A 19,462-nucleotide genomic window follows, 5' to 3' on the forward strand; every position below is an offset into this window, starting at 1 on the left:
TGACAAGCGGATGGGCCCCCAAATGTGTCTCGGCTCATTGATTTCCACTCGGCTCGTAATAAGATCAGCAGAAATATGGGTCGCAGCGAGAGCAAAGCGTCAGAGCGCAGGATGAATGGAGGCCTGTGCTCGGAGCCACACAGATCTGTGTTGATTTGGAGGTCCGTCCGTGGTTATACAGACCCCAGGAGAGGTTCTGGGTCGCTTCTGGCATTTTTATCATCCACAAAAAGTTAGCTCAGGTTGCAGGTTAAGAAGCTACAGAGGGGAAAAAAACTAACTCTGCTGCAGTAGATAAAAAATAATTTACATGGCTATAAGATACACCTCAGATTATTTATCGTGTGTATCATTTGCCTGGTGGAAGAATGACATACTGCCTTACACAGACCACATGATAATTCACTGTGTTAACAAGCTGAACATTCATTGGCAGGGATTTGTCGACGGTCCTGTGGTTCCAGCATTACCGCACCGTCTCCTGTCAGATTGTCCTCAGGGATTGAGGCGCTATCCAGAACAATCCATTTACTCACTATCTTTCCCCCTTTTGTGCCTCATTTCTTTTACAGCTGATTTTTTTAGTGAAGTAGTTTAGTGAGGATTTTTTTGTTTCCCCGTGCTCTCTCCAGCCCAGCATTAAGTTTCGCCTACCCTCCGACCCCGGTGGCTTTGCATGTGCACCAGCAGCTGATGGGCCGTCAGCCGGGCATTGTTGGCTCTGCCTTTGGCCACAGTCCACCTCTCATCCACCCAACACCAGCCTTTGCCACCCAGCGACCCATGCCTGGCATCCCACCATCTGGACTCAGTGCCAGCGAGCGCTCAGTCATCTCCAACGACTCCTCGCAGGTGAGAGCGATGGCTAGTGCCTCTGCGATTCATCATTGCAGGTAATAGATAGCAGCGTCTATGCCAGCCACATCTGAGGGAAATGCAGCGAGCTAAGGTGGTATAGGCAGGATCCCCCCCTCCATGTGTGCCTCTCCTGGGAGTTTCCTCCTACTTGTGTTGTCTCTTGTTTTTAGACTGCCGAGCGTGGCCCAGAACCCGCCTGCAGCAAACAACAAGGGGCTTGTTAGCATAGAATCCCACTGCTGACTCCATTAATCACTAGAGAGAGAACAAGAATATAGAGAGGGAATATTGACATGGATGGATGGATCCAAAGGGACTTTTTCCTCTCATTCCTCAGCCCTTACTGTATGTGCGGGCCTGCATTTGAAGTGAATATTCAGTGTTTATTACCCATCCTCCCTGCTGTGTCCCATGCCTCGAATTTTACCGGTATGTTATCACAAATGAGGCCTCATTCAAATCGGGCACACCAAAATTGCCTTTTCCCTTTTGCTAGAGTCAACAGAATATTGCTTTGAGGCCACAGCTGAATATCAAATATTGGACAAATGCTGAGGAGACTGAGAGAACGGAGAGTTCTGTAAAACACTCCAAATTATGGGAAAAAACATTTTCAGGAATAGAAAGTCAAAGAAGAACTTGCCTGTTTTTTTCCACCAGAAGTTTAAAAACTCTTTGTTAATTCTTTTATTTCTTCTAGCTTGATATGTAACAAGAATTCCCTCTAGGGCATATTTAAGCCAGGGCCAAAGTCAGGTCATTCATTGGTTGAATTGGTTCATGTGTTTTTTTTTAATTGCAATGATTAGGGTAGCTAATGTGATACACTGAATTGCATTGCTTTTCATTAGCTCGGTTAAAGCTCTTGTCTGGGACTTGCAGGAATCGTTAAGGTTCAACCACGGTTGTTTTTTTTTTTCAGGCTGATTAAGTAAATGACTGATTGACTTATAAGCATCGCATACATTTTTAATAATACCATAAAGAATAAAACAAAAAAATATATATGAGGAAATGGAAAAATATACAGTACTGTGCAAAAGTCTTAAGCCAGCCCCCCCCTCATTTTCTTTGTTTTGCTAAGAAAATGGTAAATAGGTGCAATTATTTAACTAAATATATATGCAAACACACATGGAAATAGAGTATTCCAGGCAAGAACACGATTTATACAATTCTAATGAGCTTTTATCCTTCGACACAGCCTGAGCTCACTTTAGCAAGCTTTATTGTGATTTCTTTAAGTAGTCTTCAGGAGTAGTTCTTCAGGCTTCTGGAAAGTAATTCAAGGCTCTTCTTTGGATGGTGGATGCCTCTTGTTCTGTTCTCTGATGAGATAATTTCACAGTAATGTTGAGGTTTGGGCTCTGGGGAGGCCAATCCATGACTGATAGTGTTTCGCCAGGTGTTTTTCTATTCAGGTATGCTTCACTGCACTCTCAGTGTGTTTAGCATTATTGTCATACTGACAGGCATAATTCCTGCTCCCTAACACCACTGATTGAAATACAGACAGAGCTGCCACTGTGTTTTACAGATGGCTGTAGATACTGAACCATTTGTTAAATCTCTTCCATACATAATAGCAATGATTTGAACAAAAAAATTACATAAAACCTGTTTGTACTGATTTTCAGTCCAGTTGTTGTGTAATATGACAAACCTCAGGCTCCCCCCTCCTCTCCCCCCCGTTTTACTTCCTCAAGACTTCAAGACTGACTTCTAGAAAGCCACGATTCCTCATTTCTCTTGAGGCTTCATGTGTCTTTGCTAAGCTGTCTGTAATGTGTAGACACAACAGTGGCTCATTCTTTTAGTTTGGCACCTAGTGGCTAAACAAAGAAAAAAAAACCACTGAAAATGGTCAGGCACAAGGACTGGACTGAAAATCAGTGAAAAAGCAGCCAATGTCCAAAGAAAGGCTTTGAGAGACCTTCAGAAAGTCTGGAGAGCTACTGCTCGTGGCCAGTTTAAAAAAGTCTGATCAGATTTTTGTACAGTATAGTCTTTATAGTCGAGACAGTGACACTTTAGGCTCAAAGAAATACAATCTAATAATGTAATCATGTAAATATTCAAATATTTCTTCACAGGCCAAACCAACGAGTGAATCCGCTGTGAGCAGCACAGGAGACCCGATGCACCACAAACGTTCCAAAATGAAACCAGAGGAAGAATTGCCAAGCCCGGGCGTGGTGAGCATACAGGTGGGAGTCACCCGCACTAACTGCAAACATCAAAATTAGCTTTCATTTACTGACTCAATAGGTATTTTTCACTTATATGAGAACTCCACACATTCTGGGGAAAAAAGGAAGCAAATTACTGCAAAATCCCACCAGCTTGATTTTATTTTTAGACCCCCCCCCCATATAGCAAGCCCATATAGCTGCTGGTCACCTGCCAACATGGCTACAACAATAGGCAAGCCTAACAGCCACAGTTTAGTGTTTATTTACCTGCATCTGGCTGATTTTCCCTTTTTTCCCCCTCTAATCAGTTTCAGTTTCCGAAGCAAAACTATTCATTGATCTTCGGGACACTGGTAGGAAATTGTTTTTGCTTTGGTTTAATCTGAATTTAAATGGCTGGGGTAAAGAAAGAGAAGTGTGATAAGAGTAAGTGTCTGCATCTGGAGGAAAAATCTTACGGGGGTCGATTCTCAGGCAGAAGAAAGAGCCTGAGGTGTGCAGTGGAAGCCCGGGCTCTCCTTTAAAGCCGTCTCCAACTCCCTGCTCTACTCCGGCATCTAGCTGTGACAGTGAAATATGTCTGGGCTAATAGAGCAGCCTAGGGAAGGAAGAGGGGGTTAGATTCCTCAAATACTCACCCCAGTCTTGTCGTATAAAAACCACCAAAACAGAGAGGGGCTTTCAGCGCTACATTTCCGCCCTGTACTCTTTTCTCCCAGGCAGCCAGGTGAGGTCAGCTGTGCGGGGGCACTGCGGCTACACCACTAACCAATAACCTTCAAGGCTGTGCCTTTCATGTGAAAAATGGCTTTTGTGACAGGTTTACATGGACGGATGTCAGGAAGAGGAAACGGTTACTTTTGCTTTCTAACTTTTATCTCAGCATGTTGTGCCGGTGATACTGATTGTTGTGCTAAAACTTGTTTTCCTCAGGACAATCCCGACGGTATGACTTTGGTGAAGGAGGAAGGGGACAAGGATGAGAGCAAACAGGAGCCAGAGGTAGTTTACGAGACAAACTGCCACTGGGAAAACTGCTGCCGTGAGTTTGACACGCAGGAGCAGCTAGTACAAGTGAGTAGATTTTAAAACCCACTAACAGTCACAAGAAGTGTTCAACAAAATAACTATAAATGACCTAATATGAAAACAATTTTTCGTTGCAGTCTCACTGTGCTCATACTGTCAGTTTGAGTCACAACAAAAGGGTCATGAGTTCAGGAAAAAATCAGCTTAGCATTTTAACCAAACGTGGAAAGCTATTTGTGTAAGATACCTGATAATTAGTATTTAGTAACAGAAATAAATGCTACAATGTCACTCACAGACTTTTGTAGACTGTCATATTATTTGACAGGTAATGCCTGTAAGCAGATGTATGAATATGAGTATGTACAGTATGTGGACAAAGGACAAGATTTTTATTATTGGAAGCTTTCTGGCTTCTGTCCATAGAGAACGTAAAAGAGAGTTGGCATGTGTGCAAAATGCATTGGATAAGCAGATGGAAACAGAACCCAGCAGACTAGTGAACAGATTCCCTAGTTTTTGTTAGACACTTCCCTTAAAAATACTTCAAAAGTATTATCTTACAACTTGAAGTAGCTGAGGTGATGCCTTTTTCATGGTAACACAGGATAGCGTTGCATAGGTATTCATATTTGGGGCCCACCTCTAGTGGCCATTCAAGAAACTGCAGGCCTGGAAGTTGCTGCTTGGATTGCACATAACTCCTGGACACGCAACTAAGCAACTTAGTCCCAAAAATGTTTAGTATTTCGTCATATCAACTAAAAAAGTGTTCATATGTCAATGTTGTGGCTTCACTGGAGAAAATTTCATTGTCATTTGAAACTGCCCATCCACCTGCATCCTTGGACTTGCATAGACTGTTGTTGGTCCGTCAGCCAGTGGCAGAGAAGAGCGATTTTATAACACAAACTGTGAAAAGTGACCATTGCCGCCACTGTCTGTACATTTCATGCTTCGTTTTTGGATTTTTATTTTAACCCATCAGCATTCGACCAGGCCATCCTCCTCCAGCAGCACGGGAGTATGTTTGTAATGGGTGAAAATCCCTCTTTGTATCCTGTCTGTACAGAAATCCATACGCAAATATTTGCAGTTCCATAAATTACACATAATGTCACTAAACTGTGCTCAGAATATTTGCTTTCAGTCACTTCACCACTTTTTTTTCTTGCTGCTGTTAAGCAAATGGCTGCTATTGCACTCAGGTGTCATTCATGGCTTACTATTGGGAGAGAAGTTTCTGCACTTCTCTGACAGGAGCAGCTTGTCTTGCAGGTAACAAACAGCGAGACACAACAGGGTGTTTGCATCTGTAAGACGCAGCAGAGCTACCACCACCAGTCTGCTTTTTTGTTTTCTATGCTGTGAGAGGTTTTTGCTTTCCCTTTTCTCAAGCTCAGTACGTCCTAGCACAATCTACAGAAGCTGTGCTATTTTGGACAACGCCTGCTATCAGCCAACAACTTCTGCCTGCGTGTTTGAACACCAGCAGCAGCTGCAGCAGGGTCGGAGCTGCGGGCATCGGCTGTTGCTGCCGCTGGATAATGCTTTTGGAGATCCGTGGACGGTGGTAATGGGCTCAGAAGCTGAAAAGCACATCACACAGCTGAACGGTGCAAACTGATTTGGAGGGCTAAGCCTTCCAGAGTGAGCTTTGTGTATTACACTGACTTGGCCGAACCCCCCCACCCAGCCCTCCGGTCTGTTATCTGAACTCTCACACAGCCCGGGAGATGGATGGCTCTCATCGTCTTGTGCCCGAGGGTTCGCTGTAAAGCTAAATATTAATGACATCACGGCTGTGTCACCCCCGCCATGGCTGCTCACACTGGCACCATTAGCTTTGGCCCGTGAACAGCTCGGCCATCAGCTAAGTCGAGGAAGCAGAAGTTCAGAGCGAGCGATGAAATTACAACAATAGAAGGGGACGGTGTGCGTGTGCGCACGAGACACACATCTGATAGAAAGATCCTCAGCTCTCCACAGCTGTCTACTTGCCGTCTTGACATTGCAATCCTCAGCCGCGGTGGTAACCCCTATCTATAATTGATATCCTCAGCACGGAATGGGCTGCCTCCCGTGTTTGAAGGGCTCAGCTCAAAGGTTGAGGATCTTGACAACTTCTTGCCCCGTGTTTCAGGGGGCGGGGGGCGAGCGGAGGTGGTGGGAGAGGAGGTGAGAATGGCCGATTATTAGAAAACCTTGCCCACATCCACCCACCTTCTTTAGTCACACCAGGTGGCCACTCGAACAAAGCCGTGTCCTCTCATTCCTCCACATATACTATCCGGCCTAACCCCGCCAAACCGCTCTTATTATCAGATCGCCGTGTAGACACACGCTAACAAAATCCTTATTAGTTTTCCATTTTTCCATCCGCCTCTCCAGCGTTTGACTTTTTGATATTACGTTTTATTTCTCATTTTCTATGCACATGCAGATATGCTGAGAGATGCCAATAAAAGTCTTCGCCTACAGAATCCCTGCCCTCTAATTCAGCAGAGCGGACGGGAAAATGCTCTTATCTCTCCGCACCCCCACCCCCCTCAGTAATAGGATAAGTACAGTATTTGGACCACAGTGGCTCTTCTCACACATTGGGGAGGGGTTTGGGGGCTGGGGGTGGAGGGGGGGATTTCCATATAACTAAACAATGGAGCGTCCCTTCCCCCTGTACTTGTCTTCTGAAATGGCTTTGGGGAAAAAAAACATGATGAGGGGGAAAAAAGCCTTTTTCTCCTTGGTTGTAACTCTTTCAACCAACACAAACTTTCTACAGCGACTGTGTTAAGAGTCGCCGTCATACCATAAACGCCTTTTAAGTTTTAAAACTGGCGGCTTCACTGATTCCAATCCCCCCTCCCTCCTTTTTCTTTGTGGTTGGCCTAATTTTAGAATTAAGCCTTTGCACCACCCTCATTGCTCTCCACCTTGTTCAAAAGCACTCCTGCCGTGCTCTTGATGCATATTTTTACACTCTCAAACGTGCTTTCACCATGACACGCCACAGCGTTCCTTTATCATCTGCGTTTAAGCACTCTCGGTGCCGCCGATAAGATAAACATCAGATCTGTGCAATTTGGCTCACTTATCTGGCCTACCCAGTCAGCAAAAGCGAGGCGGGCGTCAATTTTCGTTTGCTGTATTTATTTCATTTATTACATTTCAACTCTTTTGTACCTCTCCCATCTCACTCTCCCCTCAGCTACACATTCTTTTGCTTCCCCATTTTTTTTTTTTTTTGAGGGTGGGGGTGACACAAACCTCTCCCTCTCTCATTTTCTCTTTCATTTTCTCTGCCTCCCCTCTTTCCCCCTCAGAGGGAGTACTTTTAAAGATAAGGCCTGGTGGCTTCTTTAATGTCTCTCTTGAAGTAGGCTTTTTTCGCTGGGGTTTGTCGCCGGAGATGTGAACCCCACACTCCCAAAATTCCCTAATATGGCCTTGCTGAACAATCTTTTATTTTTTCATTGATCTATTACCGATCCTTCACCAATGAGAAGTCTAAAATCAAACTCTACCTTGTTGCCGCAATTTAACACTGAAAAGATGTTGAAAAAAGTGGCTTTAAGGTACTTGCATATAATGCAGTTTTACTCGATGATTCATTTTTTTACCCTTCAGCTTTTTTCCCTATTCAAAGCCTGTTTATTTTAGAATTACGTGAAAAAAATAGGTGATGCTGGATATCAGTACTTAAACCAATTGTGGCTTCTGAATTATTTCTCTCTCAGTATTGCAGGCAGGCACAAATAGCAGGCTTGTTTTGGAAGATATGACAGACTTTAAACTGGGGTGTCTGAAGAAGTTGGTGGTCTGCATGCATGCAATTTTTTTTTTTTTGAGCTAATAAAGCCTTTTGCATCCTCCAGAGCCTACTGTTATGTTCCAGGTCAGCTTCATAGGTGGCGCTGTGATGTCCTTGTTCTTAGATGGGGAGCTGCCTTTGGTCAGCTGGTGTGCACCCTCGCTGAGGTGACTGCTGCGCGCCTCCCCAGTGTTAAAGGGAGATAAACGCAGGCGCAGTCTGAAGGCAGTCCCCCACACACCCTCTCCCGCCTGCTGGCGCAGGCCTTTAATTGGTAAAATGCAGATTTTTTTTGATCAGGAGAAGGATTAGGCCCCTTATCTGTCTAGAGTATCATACTCTAAGATGAAAAGAGTGTGCTGAATTACACATGCCAAATCTGGCTCCCTCACTTACTCTCTTCCCTTCCTTCACTCACTCATTCCCACCCCCCTCACTTCCCATTTACTTCCTCCCTCCTTCCCTCCCTTCTTTGCCTTTTTCGTTCTCGCTCCCCCCCCCCCCCCCCCCCCCCTCTCTTTACACAATGCACTTCACCAACTGACATCACAAAGGAACATATGATTTATTAGGCGGCGCTTGATAAAGCTAAACGGTGTTGCGGGTCCCACAGCTTAGTGAAATTGCCTTGTAAACAGGCCCTCTTTTCATGCACGCATGCATTCTAATGCGTGGAGGCTATGTCCCAGAGAGGGTTTGATAAGGAGACATGGAGATGGATACTGAAGTGGGGAACGGCAAAAAATGCAAGGAAAAAAAAAAGAGAGAGTGGCTTGATCCTGTGTTTTAGTAATGCATATAAGACATGAGCATTTGAGTATTTTATGGAAACAAATCATGCTTTTTTAATTTATTTTATTTTATATATATATTAGTTATTTTACATATTTTGTTTACATGAATTGGAGTGTAAAGCAATTGTGTATTTTCGGGTTATTTATGTTTATTTTAAACAGTTGTTTGAACCAAACAAGGATATGGACCAAGAAAACAGTGCCTGCACCTCTGTGTGTGTGCGCGTGCACCTCATATGTCACAGACGGCTTCACTGTCCCCTGTGTCCGTGTCCCTTGCGTTCCCCGTTGTGCGACTCCCTCCTAAATCCATCTTGGTGGCGTTTTTACAGTTGTTGGCCGATAAGCTGGCAGGGGGAAGATGAATAACCTGCTGCGCCGGCGCTATCAGCACCTGTTTGTCGATTTAGCCGGCCAACGGGACCTGTCTGCTCAGCATGGAGATTATTGATTCAATAAGAATTGCCATTAGATCTTGCCATTAGGTTTCTCGGCGGCCCTTCTCCCCCGTGCTGCCTGTCCCCCTTTTTGTCAGCCCGGAGGCTCATGCATCACGCCCGTCAACGACCTCCTTCGTTTTGTACAAACAGAGTGTGACTGCGTATCCATCCGTGTGTGCGAGCGCGCACTGCGCCGTGCCATCCACCGGCATGATCCAGCGCCGCGGCCCTTCTCCTCATCGCTCTCAGCCGGCTGATATTGAACGCTGGTCACAACAGACCGATCGCTTGCCACCGGGGTTCCCTCACGGAGAGGAAGAAAAAGAGAAGACGAGTCAGGTTTTTCCGAAGCTCGGACCAAGGTGGGGGAGAAGATCAATCTTGGGGAAACTTCGCTAACGTCCATGGTCAATCAGGCTCCAATCATTTCCCCTGGAATTAGTCTTGTTTTGTCACTTTAAAATTAAAAACTGTCAAGTGAGAATAATGGCGGTTCCTTGCCGATATATTAGTGTCAATTTTACTCTTTGCTTTTGCGCTCTGCTGTTACTGTTTTCACTCATTTGTTGGTACTCATCCTTTAGTATTGCTGGGAAGGGAAAGGCTTGGGGTCAGAATAAAAGAATGATTTTAAGAAGCGCGGCGTCTCTCTGATGTCATGGTCACGCTTGCGCTTGGGGTCATGATCTAGCCAGTGAGCGAGGAACTGAGAAGGTACAAAGATGACATTGTCAGGGCAGCTTCATGCCTGGAGGGTAAATGACCCTGGGTACTTTATCTGCTTTGGTCCTGCATGTTTTATAGCTCGACAATCTTGGATTTCCCAGAGATTTAAGAGCGTTCAAAGTCAAGTATGTATTCATCTCCCTTCCTCTGTCCCTCCTCGTTCACCCTAAAGGTATAAAGAGTCCTCTCTGCTGCTCAGGAATGTAATAATACTGGTTTCTTTCAGTCAGGATATTGTCTGTCTCTGTGGGTTTAAATTGCTCTCGGATAGACACTTCAGAGGCCACCACACACTGTTGTCTCTGAAAGAGAGCCAGATGTTGACTTCTTCCCCAGAGCGTCTACATCTTCACATCCCCCCCGCCTCGCCTTTTCTCTTTCATTCCTCTGTAACTTAGGCCACTTATCCCATTTTAGAAGACAGTTTGTGAGGAAAAAGAAAAAAAATGGAGTAAAAGGGAAGAGAGAAGGGGATGGAGCAAGGGAAAGGTGGTACTTGCAGATATAATGCTTGGCTGGAGTTGTAAAGCCCTCGCATTTCAAACGCCTCGACTGAACTTTTGATTTCTTTCCCTATCCCCTCACCTCGCTCCCACCTCCCCCGTCTTCCTAAGCCTCAGATTGGAAGTTGCCACGGCAGCACAACTGTCAGCACTTGTCATGGAGGGGCGCGAGCCCAGTGTGATGCGAAGTGACAGGGTTTTATTTGAAAATCCCGTTCAGATCGGACACCGAGACTCACACGTCTGCCTTTTCTTTGCCTGCTTTTATGCAGATTTCAATACACTGTGAAAAAGAGAAAGACTGTAGAGGAAGGAGACTGAAGAAATTAAATGGAGATTTGCCAAAGGAAATATTATATTTCCCCCTATGTGTTGCAGAGGGGAAAAAAATTGCTCAAGCTGAAAAACAAATACGCTCGACGCAAAGTGACGTTCCACTTCTCATGAGAGCGGTCCCGTTTTAAATTCTCTCATCTTCTTTTGCAGCACATCAACAATGACCACATCCACGGAGAGAAGAAGGAGTTTGTGTGCCGGTGGGAGGAATGCTCTCGAGAGCAGAAGCCCTTCAAGGCACAGTACATGCTGGTGGTCCACATGCGCAGGCATACCGGGGAAAAACCGCACAAGTGCACAGTAAGGGACGCTCAGATAGACTCAGCTGATGTCACATTATTGCGACGTTTGTGGTAAAAGAATGTGATGTGTGAGTGAAACTGTCTTCGCCTCCTCAGTTTGAAGGCTGCACCAAGGCCTACTCTCGTCTGGAAAACCTGAAGACTCACTTACGCTCCCACACCGGAGAGAAACCGTACGTGTGTGAACACGAAGGCTGTAACAAGGCTTTCTCCAATGCATCAGACCGGGCGAAACATCAGAATCGAACACACTCAAATGAGGTGCCAACAGGTTCTTTCACACATTCAACATGCCAAAAAAAACAAAGAAAAACAAACAAACTCAATGTTCGTCTCTCGTCTCTCTCTTAGAAACCGTATGTGTGTAAAATCCCGGGATGCACAAAACGCTACACAGATCCAAGCTCCTTACGGAAGCATGTTAAGACGGTACACGGGCCGGAGGCGCACATTACCAAGAAACAGCGGGGCGATTACCCGCGCCCGCCGCCCCAGCCCCGGGAGCCTGGGGGGAACGGCCAGGGTCGCTCGCCAGGGCAACTTCCGCTGGGCGGGTATACGGACCAAAGGGAGTACAACCACTCTACCTCAAAACAGGACGATTGTCTGCAGGTCAAGTCTGTCAAGACAGAGAAGCCCATGGTAAGACTTCAGCTTTTGTATCCTTCTTGCCGACTCGCATGTGTTTAACTTCATTTTGATTCCTGCACTTTAACTTTCTAACATTCTGACTACTATTTACTTAAACTTAGTGAATGAATGCCTAGTATTTAGGTTTGATGTAGCATTTAATAGGGGCCATGCACGTTTAACACCATAATCTTCTAATGAGTACATGTTTCCTTCTATCCAATGCTTCGGCATTTCTCTCCTTGCCTTTCTAAGGACAGTGGGTAATCAGGTGAGATAGGTATCACTTTATATTTTATTTGTAAAATATTCTCATGTTCTTTGCTCATCGTCCTATTTCCCATCAAACGTTTAACATCCTGTCACAACTGCTCCACTTGTTGACTTTAAAACATGCCAGATGGGTTCCCATTCCTGGTTTCTCTCATCCCTTAAATTCATAAAAAGACTGTTGTTCTTATTGCATTGTACGACACTTTGATATTGACCAAAGACATTGTGTTACTATAAGCTGAGAGCATGCCTTTGGGGAGAACTGCAAGGGCACTGAAAGTAAGCTTGATACTGCTCAGGGCTGCACTGTGCAGCCAAACTTAATCACTAGTAAACAGGATCAAAAGCACTAAACACTATTTCAACTTGATGCCAAAAAAAAGGATCTCATTATTCCCATCTGCAATGTAATCTGTAACATTCCATTAAATAAAATCAAAAAACAGTAGCTCAAAAAGATATTTGACTATTTTATCCAGATGTGGTCATATGAGAGGAGTTTTTGATTCGACCTCTGTTACAAAAAAGATGCTTGGTGATCCACAGACTATGTGATGGTGGTGATTTCTGTTCCATGTGTACAATACTCGTCTGCTTCTCATGCAGCACCACAGCTGAGCAGACCGTGTTAGGGTCCAGTAGATGTGGTCACAAGTATTCTAATAGATTTCTGAACAGAAAATAAACAATGACTCGGTGATGTTCTGTTTTCAATATACGTCTAACATTTTGCATCTGTACAACTATCGGCTAATATATACAAAAGTCTTAAGTTTCCTCTAATTTTTTTATATTTTTCTATGGAAGTGAAAATAGGTGCATGTAAACATGGAAATACAGTATACAGGGCAAAAACAGACCACAGATATTCTTCAACACAACCTGAACTCTCTCAGGTAATTTTCCAGACTTCTTGAAGAGCATTCAAGGCTCGTCTTTGAATGTTGGTTTCCTTTTGTCCCATTCACTTACAACATGCTGCATTGGCAGTGTGTTTTTCAGTCACTGGCATGCGGAACAATGAAACAGTTACCAAGCAGATGCTTTCCAGATGTTATTGCGTGGTCAAACAGAATCTGATGGTACTTTTCTGTATACTTTCGTGTACTGTTTTTTTAGAACTGGCACATTTTCTTTTATCCTGCACACCATGCTGAGATATGCTGATATAAGTTTTTGCCTAATAACTTTTTACGAATCAACTTGTTGGGGGCAAAAATGCTTTTTTATACAAATATACAAGACTTTTGCACAGTACTATAGACAGTGGAGATTTTATACACTGAAAGTTTTTAGGTTGTATGACTTAAGGTCCAACTTTCTATAGACTTAAATAAACTAAAGGTTTTTTTCCCCAAAAGATTAAAAGTAACTTTCACACAATCATTACACACACACACGACTACAGTTGTGTTTCATAATGGTTCGTTTTCATGAATAATGATCATTGTCCAACATTTTAGAGTGCATGCTCATTTGTTATCATTTGTAACGCTTTATATCTTCACCTGTGTAACCTGGAGTCATTGTTTCTAACTATTTAACTAATATATTGATTTTTTTTCTCACTTCTCTTCTCCTATTCTTATTCTTCTCTTTCTTTCCTGGCGTGCATCAGACGTCTCAGCCAAGCCCTGGCGGTCAGTCTACATGCAGCAGTGACCAGTCCCCCATCAGCACCTATCCCAGCAGTGGAGTCCAGCTTGCTGTGAGCGCCGGACGCTCGCCAGGGGAGGGGCTGGAGGAGGACGAAGAGAAAGAGGAAAACGAAGAGGAAGTAGAGGAGGAGTGTGAGGGTGAGCCAGCCCCCATCATGGACTCCACTGTCTCCACAGCTACCGCGGCCATGCTGACCCTCCAGGCGAGGCGAAGTATCGGCCGCCCTCTGCGATGGATGGAGCACATCAAGATGGAGAGGCTGAAGCAGGTGAATGGAGCGCTGCCCAGGCTGGGGCCCCTGTCCCCTACACCGCCCCCCAAAGCTTCTGCAGTACCCAACATGTTGGGGAAGGGTAAGGGAAACTTTTACATTTTTAAATGTCATTTTGTCCATTTTATTTGAAGCTCAAATGGGATTGTGAAGATTAAAAAACCCCTCTTATAATGGAATGGTTTAAAGACATGGTAGTTAAAAAGCACCTGTAAACAGAATTCACACCTCACCATGACCGTGCACACAAATCACAGAGATAAATTATCCTGAATTTCATCTTCTGGCTGAAGGATTCAGGCAAAACAAATGCTTAAAATTTACTGTTCTGCTGGAAAATGGTATCAAGACCATATCAAGCTGTAAATCATATCGGAGAGAATAGCATGTAATGTGATGTTTCATGGCCCAACTGCTGCCAGTTGTCTGTGGTAACATCTGTTTGAAAGATCTCTCCACACTTACACTTAACTTATTTGGCTTCTTCTCATCATCTTTGACTAATATCCCGTTTTCACCACACTTTTCCCCCCCCTCCCCTCGTTTCTCTTTATCGTGTCCAAACTTTTCTCATTCCCATCTCTTTGTCTGCGTGTCTCCCCAGGAACCTGTCTGGGCAGGCAGTGGGGGGTGTCTGCCCCTCAGCCACCTGCTCATGCTGAGCTGGGCAGCACAGAGCTAACAGTGCTCAACTTGCTCAGAGACCGGCGTGACAGCAGCGGCAGCGCCACCAGTTCAGCCTACCTGAGCAGCAGCCGGCGCTCCTCCGGCATCTCCCCCTGCTTCTCCAGCCGTCGCTCTAGCCAGGCTTCCCAGAGCGAGGGCACGGCAGCAGCCGCCCACCACCGCCGCCACCACAACCTCAGTTCCACCGACTCTTACGACCCCATCTCCACCGATGCCTCCCGTCGGTCCAGTGAAGCTAGCCAGTATGGAGGTGGGGTGGGAGGAGGGGGTGGAGGGGTGTTCTCAGTTGGGGGCTGTGGAGGTGGGGGAGTAGTAGGCATTGGGGGAGGAGGAGGGGGATCACGAGGGATGCTCAATTTAACCCCAGCCCAGCACTATCACCTTAAAGCCAAGTATGCAGCAGCAACAGGTGGCCCGCCTCCTACGCCTCTACCCAACATGGAGCGCATGAGCTTGAAGACCCGCATGGCCATGATGGATGAGGGTGGTAGCAACCACTGTTTGCCACCTCTAGTCAGGCCACCTCGCTGCAGTGACGCCACCAGTGGGTACAGCAATGGCTACACGGGACATGCAGGTAATAGGAGGAGGGTCTTCTACCCTGGTGAGGGACCACTGAGTGGAAACCGGAGGGCTAGCGACCCAGTGCGGACGCAGGCTCCTGAAACTTGTAGTTTCCCTCCGGTGCAGCGCTTCAGCAGCCTTAATAACCTCCACCCTCTTCCGCCTCTTGCTCTGCACTGTACGCCTGAGTCTCGAAATTTGAACCTACAGAACTACACGCGCTCAGAAGGCAACCTGCACAGAGGCCTGCAGCACTCACCATACACCCCTAGCATTGCGGAACAAGCGGCCTTAGAAGCTCTGGCAATGGAGGACAATGGGGAGGCTGAGCTGTTGCTTGGGGATGAGGATATATTACCAGATGATCTGGTGCAGTATCTCCACTCCCAAGTTCAGTTGGACAATGGCTCCCACATGCACAATGAGGACCAAATAGCTTCTAGCCAAAGGGACACCTCCCACCTATCTATGGAGGAGATAGACCAGATCCAAACTCCGGGGTCAAATACGGCCTTCCCTGGGTCCCATAGTCTTCAGCAGCAGCAGCAACAGTTACGAGAGAGGAAGAGCCCCAGTAAACTTCCCATCCAATGGAATGAAGTGAGCTCTGGGAGTGCTGACAAGTGTCCTCCAAGGGATCAAAACCACCATTCGCAGTGTAGAAGGTGGCCTAGCACAGAACACGGGCCTGTGTCTGCACCTTTTGGCAGGTTTGGAAACATGGTTATTCAGCAGCAAGTACCCGTTGATTTCCAGAACAGTTGCGCCCAAGCTAATCAGTCTCAAAGTGCTTGCTGCGTAAACCCTGGAGTGAAGCTAGAGACATCACCTAACTCCTGCTTGGAAATGAGAGGTACTGGTCAAAACTCTACAAACAACTTTAATAGGTCTAATTTTACACAGATCAGCAATGGACCTTTTCCCCAGGGCTTCAGAGAGCAGGCCTCCAACGGATTTCAAAAACAGAGCCACTTCCATCAGAAGCACAACAGCAGCTCTTGCCAGGTAGGAAACAACCTAATCCTTAGCAGAGCCTCCATGGATTACCTCCCCAGCCTCTCCCAGGGGTCTGCTCTTCATCACAATCGCCCGGTACATGTTCCTCATCCACCAATCAACAGGAACTTGGGCAGAACCCAGCAATACCTCAGTCCCGGGAGCACCAATGAAAACGAATCTTGCGTCACTCAACAAGCACAACTGCAGAGGAGTGGCGAGAGCTGCTCCCTTGCGAATCAAGTTTCTGGGCTGAAGCTGGAGTCCCAGGATCATGGATACTTAGAGCAGGGCTTTGTTGACTGCCCCTCTTACGAACCAGCAGATCATAAGACCTCCACATTCCATGTTCTGGAAGATCAGTGCTTGTTGGACTCCATAGCTGCATCTGAGGGACAAGGTGGTGGAAGCGGCAACGGGGTTTCGGTTGCTCTTCTCTCCCCTGGTGCAGATCAGGTGACCAGCACAGTGGACGGTAGTGTTCCCGGTGTATTAGATGAAGGGGTAAGTCTGGACTTCGGTGCCATGCTGGAGGATGGCTATGACCAGGGCAGCTTGGTCTCAGGAGCGTTGAGTCCCTCCGTCTTCCAGGGTCTGTCCAGGACCTCCTCACGCCTCACCACCCCTCGGGCATCTGCTGCCTTCCACAGTGTGGTCCCTGGCCTAAACAACATGGCCATCGGAGATATGAGCTCTCTCCTCACCACCCTTGCTGAGGAGAGCAAGTTCTTGGCTATAATACAGTAGCTGCTCTCTGCTTTCTCCTCCCGTAGAAAAATAAAGGAAAAGGAAGAGGAAAAACTCTGGTGTATGTGAAGACAAAGTTAAAAGCGGTAATTATGAGAACTTTATGTACTTAGAAGTGTTCTGAAACAGGCAGTTGCCAAGCCCTTGCTTTTTTATTTTGTAAAAATGTCATCCTACAAAGAAACGGGATGTGTCAAAAATTGTGTATAAATAAATAGTTATATTCCTTTTCTGGAATGAAGGCTATTTTTGGAAGCCCTTCTCTTTGTAAAACTACGTGATGGTGAGCAAAAGCTCACGCCCTTGAATCAGTATTCTGTGTATTGTTACTGTTTTTGCTGTACGCCCTGTCGGTAAAAAAATAAATAAAATAAATGCATGTACTCAAGTGAAACATTTAACACTGTCTATACGAGTGCATAGACTAGCCCACGTGCCCACGTATCAGTCGTGCACCGCTCCCACTGGTACAAAGCAGATGAATCCATTGTCATCATAGGAAGTGAGACACGGGTCATGAATTCAACAGGCCCCGAAAGCAACTTTATATATCATAGGTTTTAACAAGTGGTATATTTACATTTGTTGTTACGTTTTTGTTTGTACGTTCCTTTTGCGAAGCTGTAAATGTTTCAGTGCTTCTACCAAGTTTTGCCAAGTGGTGTTTTTCCTCGACACGGTATCGAGTCCAAAACGCGGACCACACATCCGAGTCTTCAAGGCGCCGTAGATTGTTGTCTACTTAATATCTAAATGGCTTGATTTTGTTAGTCTGGTAAGGTACTCACAAGTGTATATAACTGTTTTTATATTCTGTTTGTTTTGTTGACGTTGGATTGCACGGTTGTTCGAAGCTGATGTGTAAATGGACTTTCTCTCCTTGATTTGGTGCTTTTTTTTTAAAGAAAAACAAAAGAAATAACAAAAAACAAAAGATGCTTACATGGATTGATTTGAGTACTTTCTATGGTTTTGAATTGTCTTAATAACTGATGGCGGTCCACAGCACACAGCGTTTTCCGCTCCCAATGAAAAGTGCTGTACAGTGACGTGTTTTGTTTTATAGGAAATCATGCGTATCGTTCTCTCCAAAGCTCTTAAATTCAGAATGTGTACTGCCATTAAGTATTGCAGTGACTTTGTCAACAGTGTTAGTATTGCCTTGCAGTCTTGTGTGACTGCACACAGAATATCGAGTAGTTTACCTTTTACTCTGCATCAAAGCGGTGAGGTACAAACTGTTTTATTGTTTTTTGGTACTTTTTTGGTCATTTTTGTAGCTGTGCATTGATGGTGTTTACTTTCTTTGGTTTTGTTGTGTGTTTTTTTTTTCTTCTTCATTTTTTCAAAGAAGTAGAAATCATTTCCCTTTGAAAGAAGGAAATTTCAGAGGTATGTGCCTTATATGTATCTGCCTGTCAGAAAAGAAAGAGATCACTGCCAATCTTCCATTGTGAATTATGAAAAGAATAAAAAGTAAACATGTAAAGTGTCTTGTGGGGTCTGAAAAAAAGAGAAAAATCACAGAACATTTATATAAGAAAAGTCTGGATATCAGAAAAGTTGAGATTTGCGAAATGCATTCTACTTTTCTTTTTTTTTTTCCGTTGTTGTTTTCACATTTATTGTGCTTTTATATATATATATATATATATATATATATACATATATATATATATATATATATATTGTAAATACATTACTCATGCTGTAGTTTTAGCAGAGGAACTAGGGCAGGGGATATCCTGGGCCAATACAGAACTGACTTTGATAGCAGGGATTCCCAGGCCCTGGGCAGAGGCCAGGCAGATCTGGCTCAGAGCGGAGCTTCAAGTGCCCAGCGCTGCCCCTCCGCCAGAAGAGCCACTTTGCTCTTTTATAACTGACTACAAATGTTTGTATGGTTTTAATAAAAATGGAAATTATATTTTAAGTGTCTTCCCTTCTTTATACTGCGGTTTTGATATTATATGAAACATATTGCTTTGAACTCTGTGCCTGTTTTCATAAAGACACAAACCCAAGATAAGAAACCGAGCTACTTCAGCAACTCTGCACACATCCACCTCAATTTACTATAAATCAAAGTCACTAAAAGGAACAATATTGTGCAAGTTTATTTAAAAAAAAGAAGAAAAAGACTGCAAGATACAAAATAAAATAGTCTGATGCTACTTCAGACTACTGTGTGGAAATATTCTGCCATTAAAAGTAAACACAATGTTCCAACATGAGTAAATTCATTCAGAGAAGCGCGAGTGTTCCTGATGCCCTCTTTTGATCATCAACAGAGACTACACTGTAAGGTTGGAGCTCATGAAGTTGATGGATATAAATTACATGTTTGGTTACATATTCACATTAAAAGCAGTCACGTCCTCATCTATGTTGAGATTAAAGCCAGCAGGTCTATAGCCCACGTCTATTTACAGGCCCCTTAAAGCTGACAGCCCATCAGCTCCAATCAGAAGTCCTTTTAGTGTGAGCACAGTGAGATCTTGCATCACTTCCACCCCCCCCCTCTCTCCCCGCCTGACTTTCCAGAGCGAGAAAAAAAAAAATCGGAGTCTTTTCTAAGCGAGACTCCCATTATGCTTTTAAGGAGCTCGACACAAGTGCAATCATACAACGAGAACGAAGGCTA

At 44.9% G+C, this 19,462-nt stretch overlaps 1 protein-coding gene across 2 annotated transcripts in view; it reads left to right on the forward strand.

Annotated features, from left to right (window-relative positions):
• Window positions 1-18,442, forward strand: part of gli3 (GLI family zinc finger 3) — a 96,190-nt gene extending 77,748 nt beyond the window's left edge. For both annotated transcript variants that reach the window (XM_026179958.1, XM_026179959.1), the window contains 8 exons: window positions 633-852; window positions 2,952-3,065; window positions 3,984-4,124; window positions 10,840-10,989; window positions 11,088-11,252; window positions 11,343-11,633; window positions 13,513-13,906; window positions 14,429-18,442. In XM_026179958.1, the coding sequence (XP_026035743.1) occupies window positions 633-852; window positions 2,952-3,065; window positions 3,984-4,124; window positions 10,840-10,989; window positions 11,088-11,252; window positions 11,343-11,633; window positions 13,513-13,906; window positions 14,429-16,818 (3,865 nt within the window). In that variant the 3' untranslated portion in view covers window positions 16,819-18,442. The remainder of the gene's footprint in view (window positions 1-632; window positions 853-2,951; window positions 3,066-3,983; window positions 4,125-10,839; window positions 10,990-11,087; window positions 11,253-11,342; window positions 11,634-13,512; window positions 13,907-14,428) is intronic.
• Window positions 18,443-19,462: the final 1,020 nt, after the last annotated feature.

This window comes from Astatotilapia calliptera, chromosome 9, assembly GCF_900246225.1.
Source record: "Astatotilapia calliptera chromosome 9, fAstCal1.2, whole genome shotgun sequence".
In the NCBI taxonomy this organism is placed as follows: Eukaryota; Metazoa; Chordata; class Actinopteri; order Cichliformes; family Cichlidae; genus Astatotilapia; species Astatotilapia calliptera.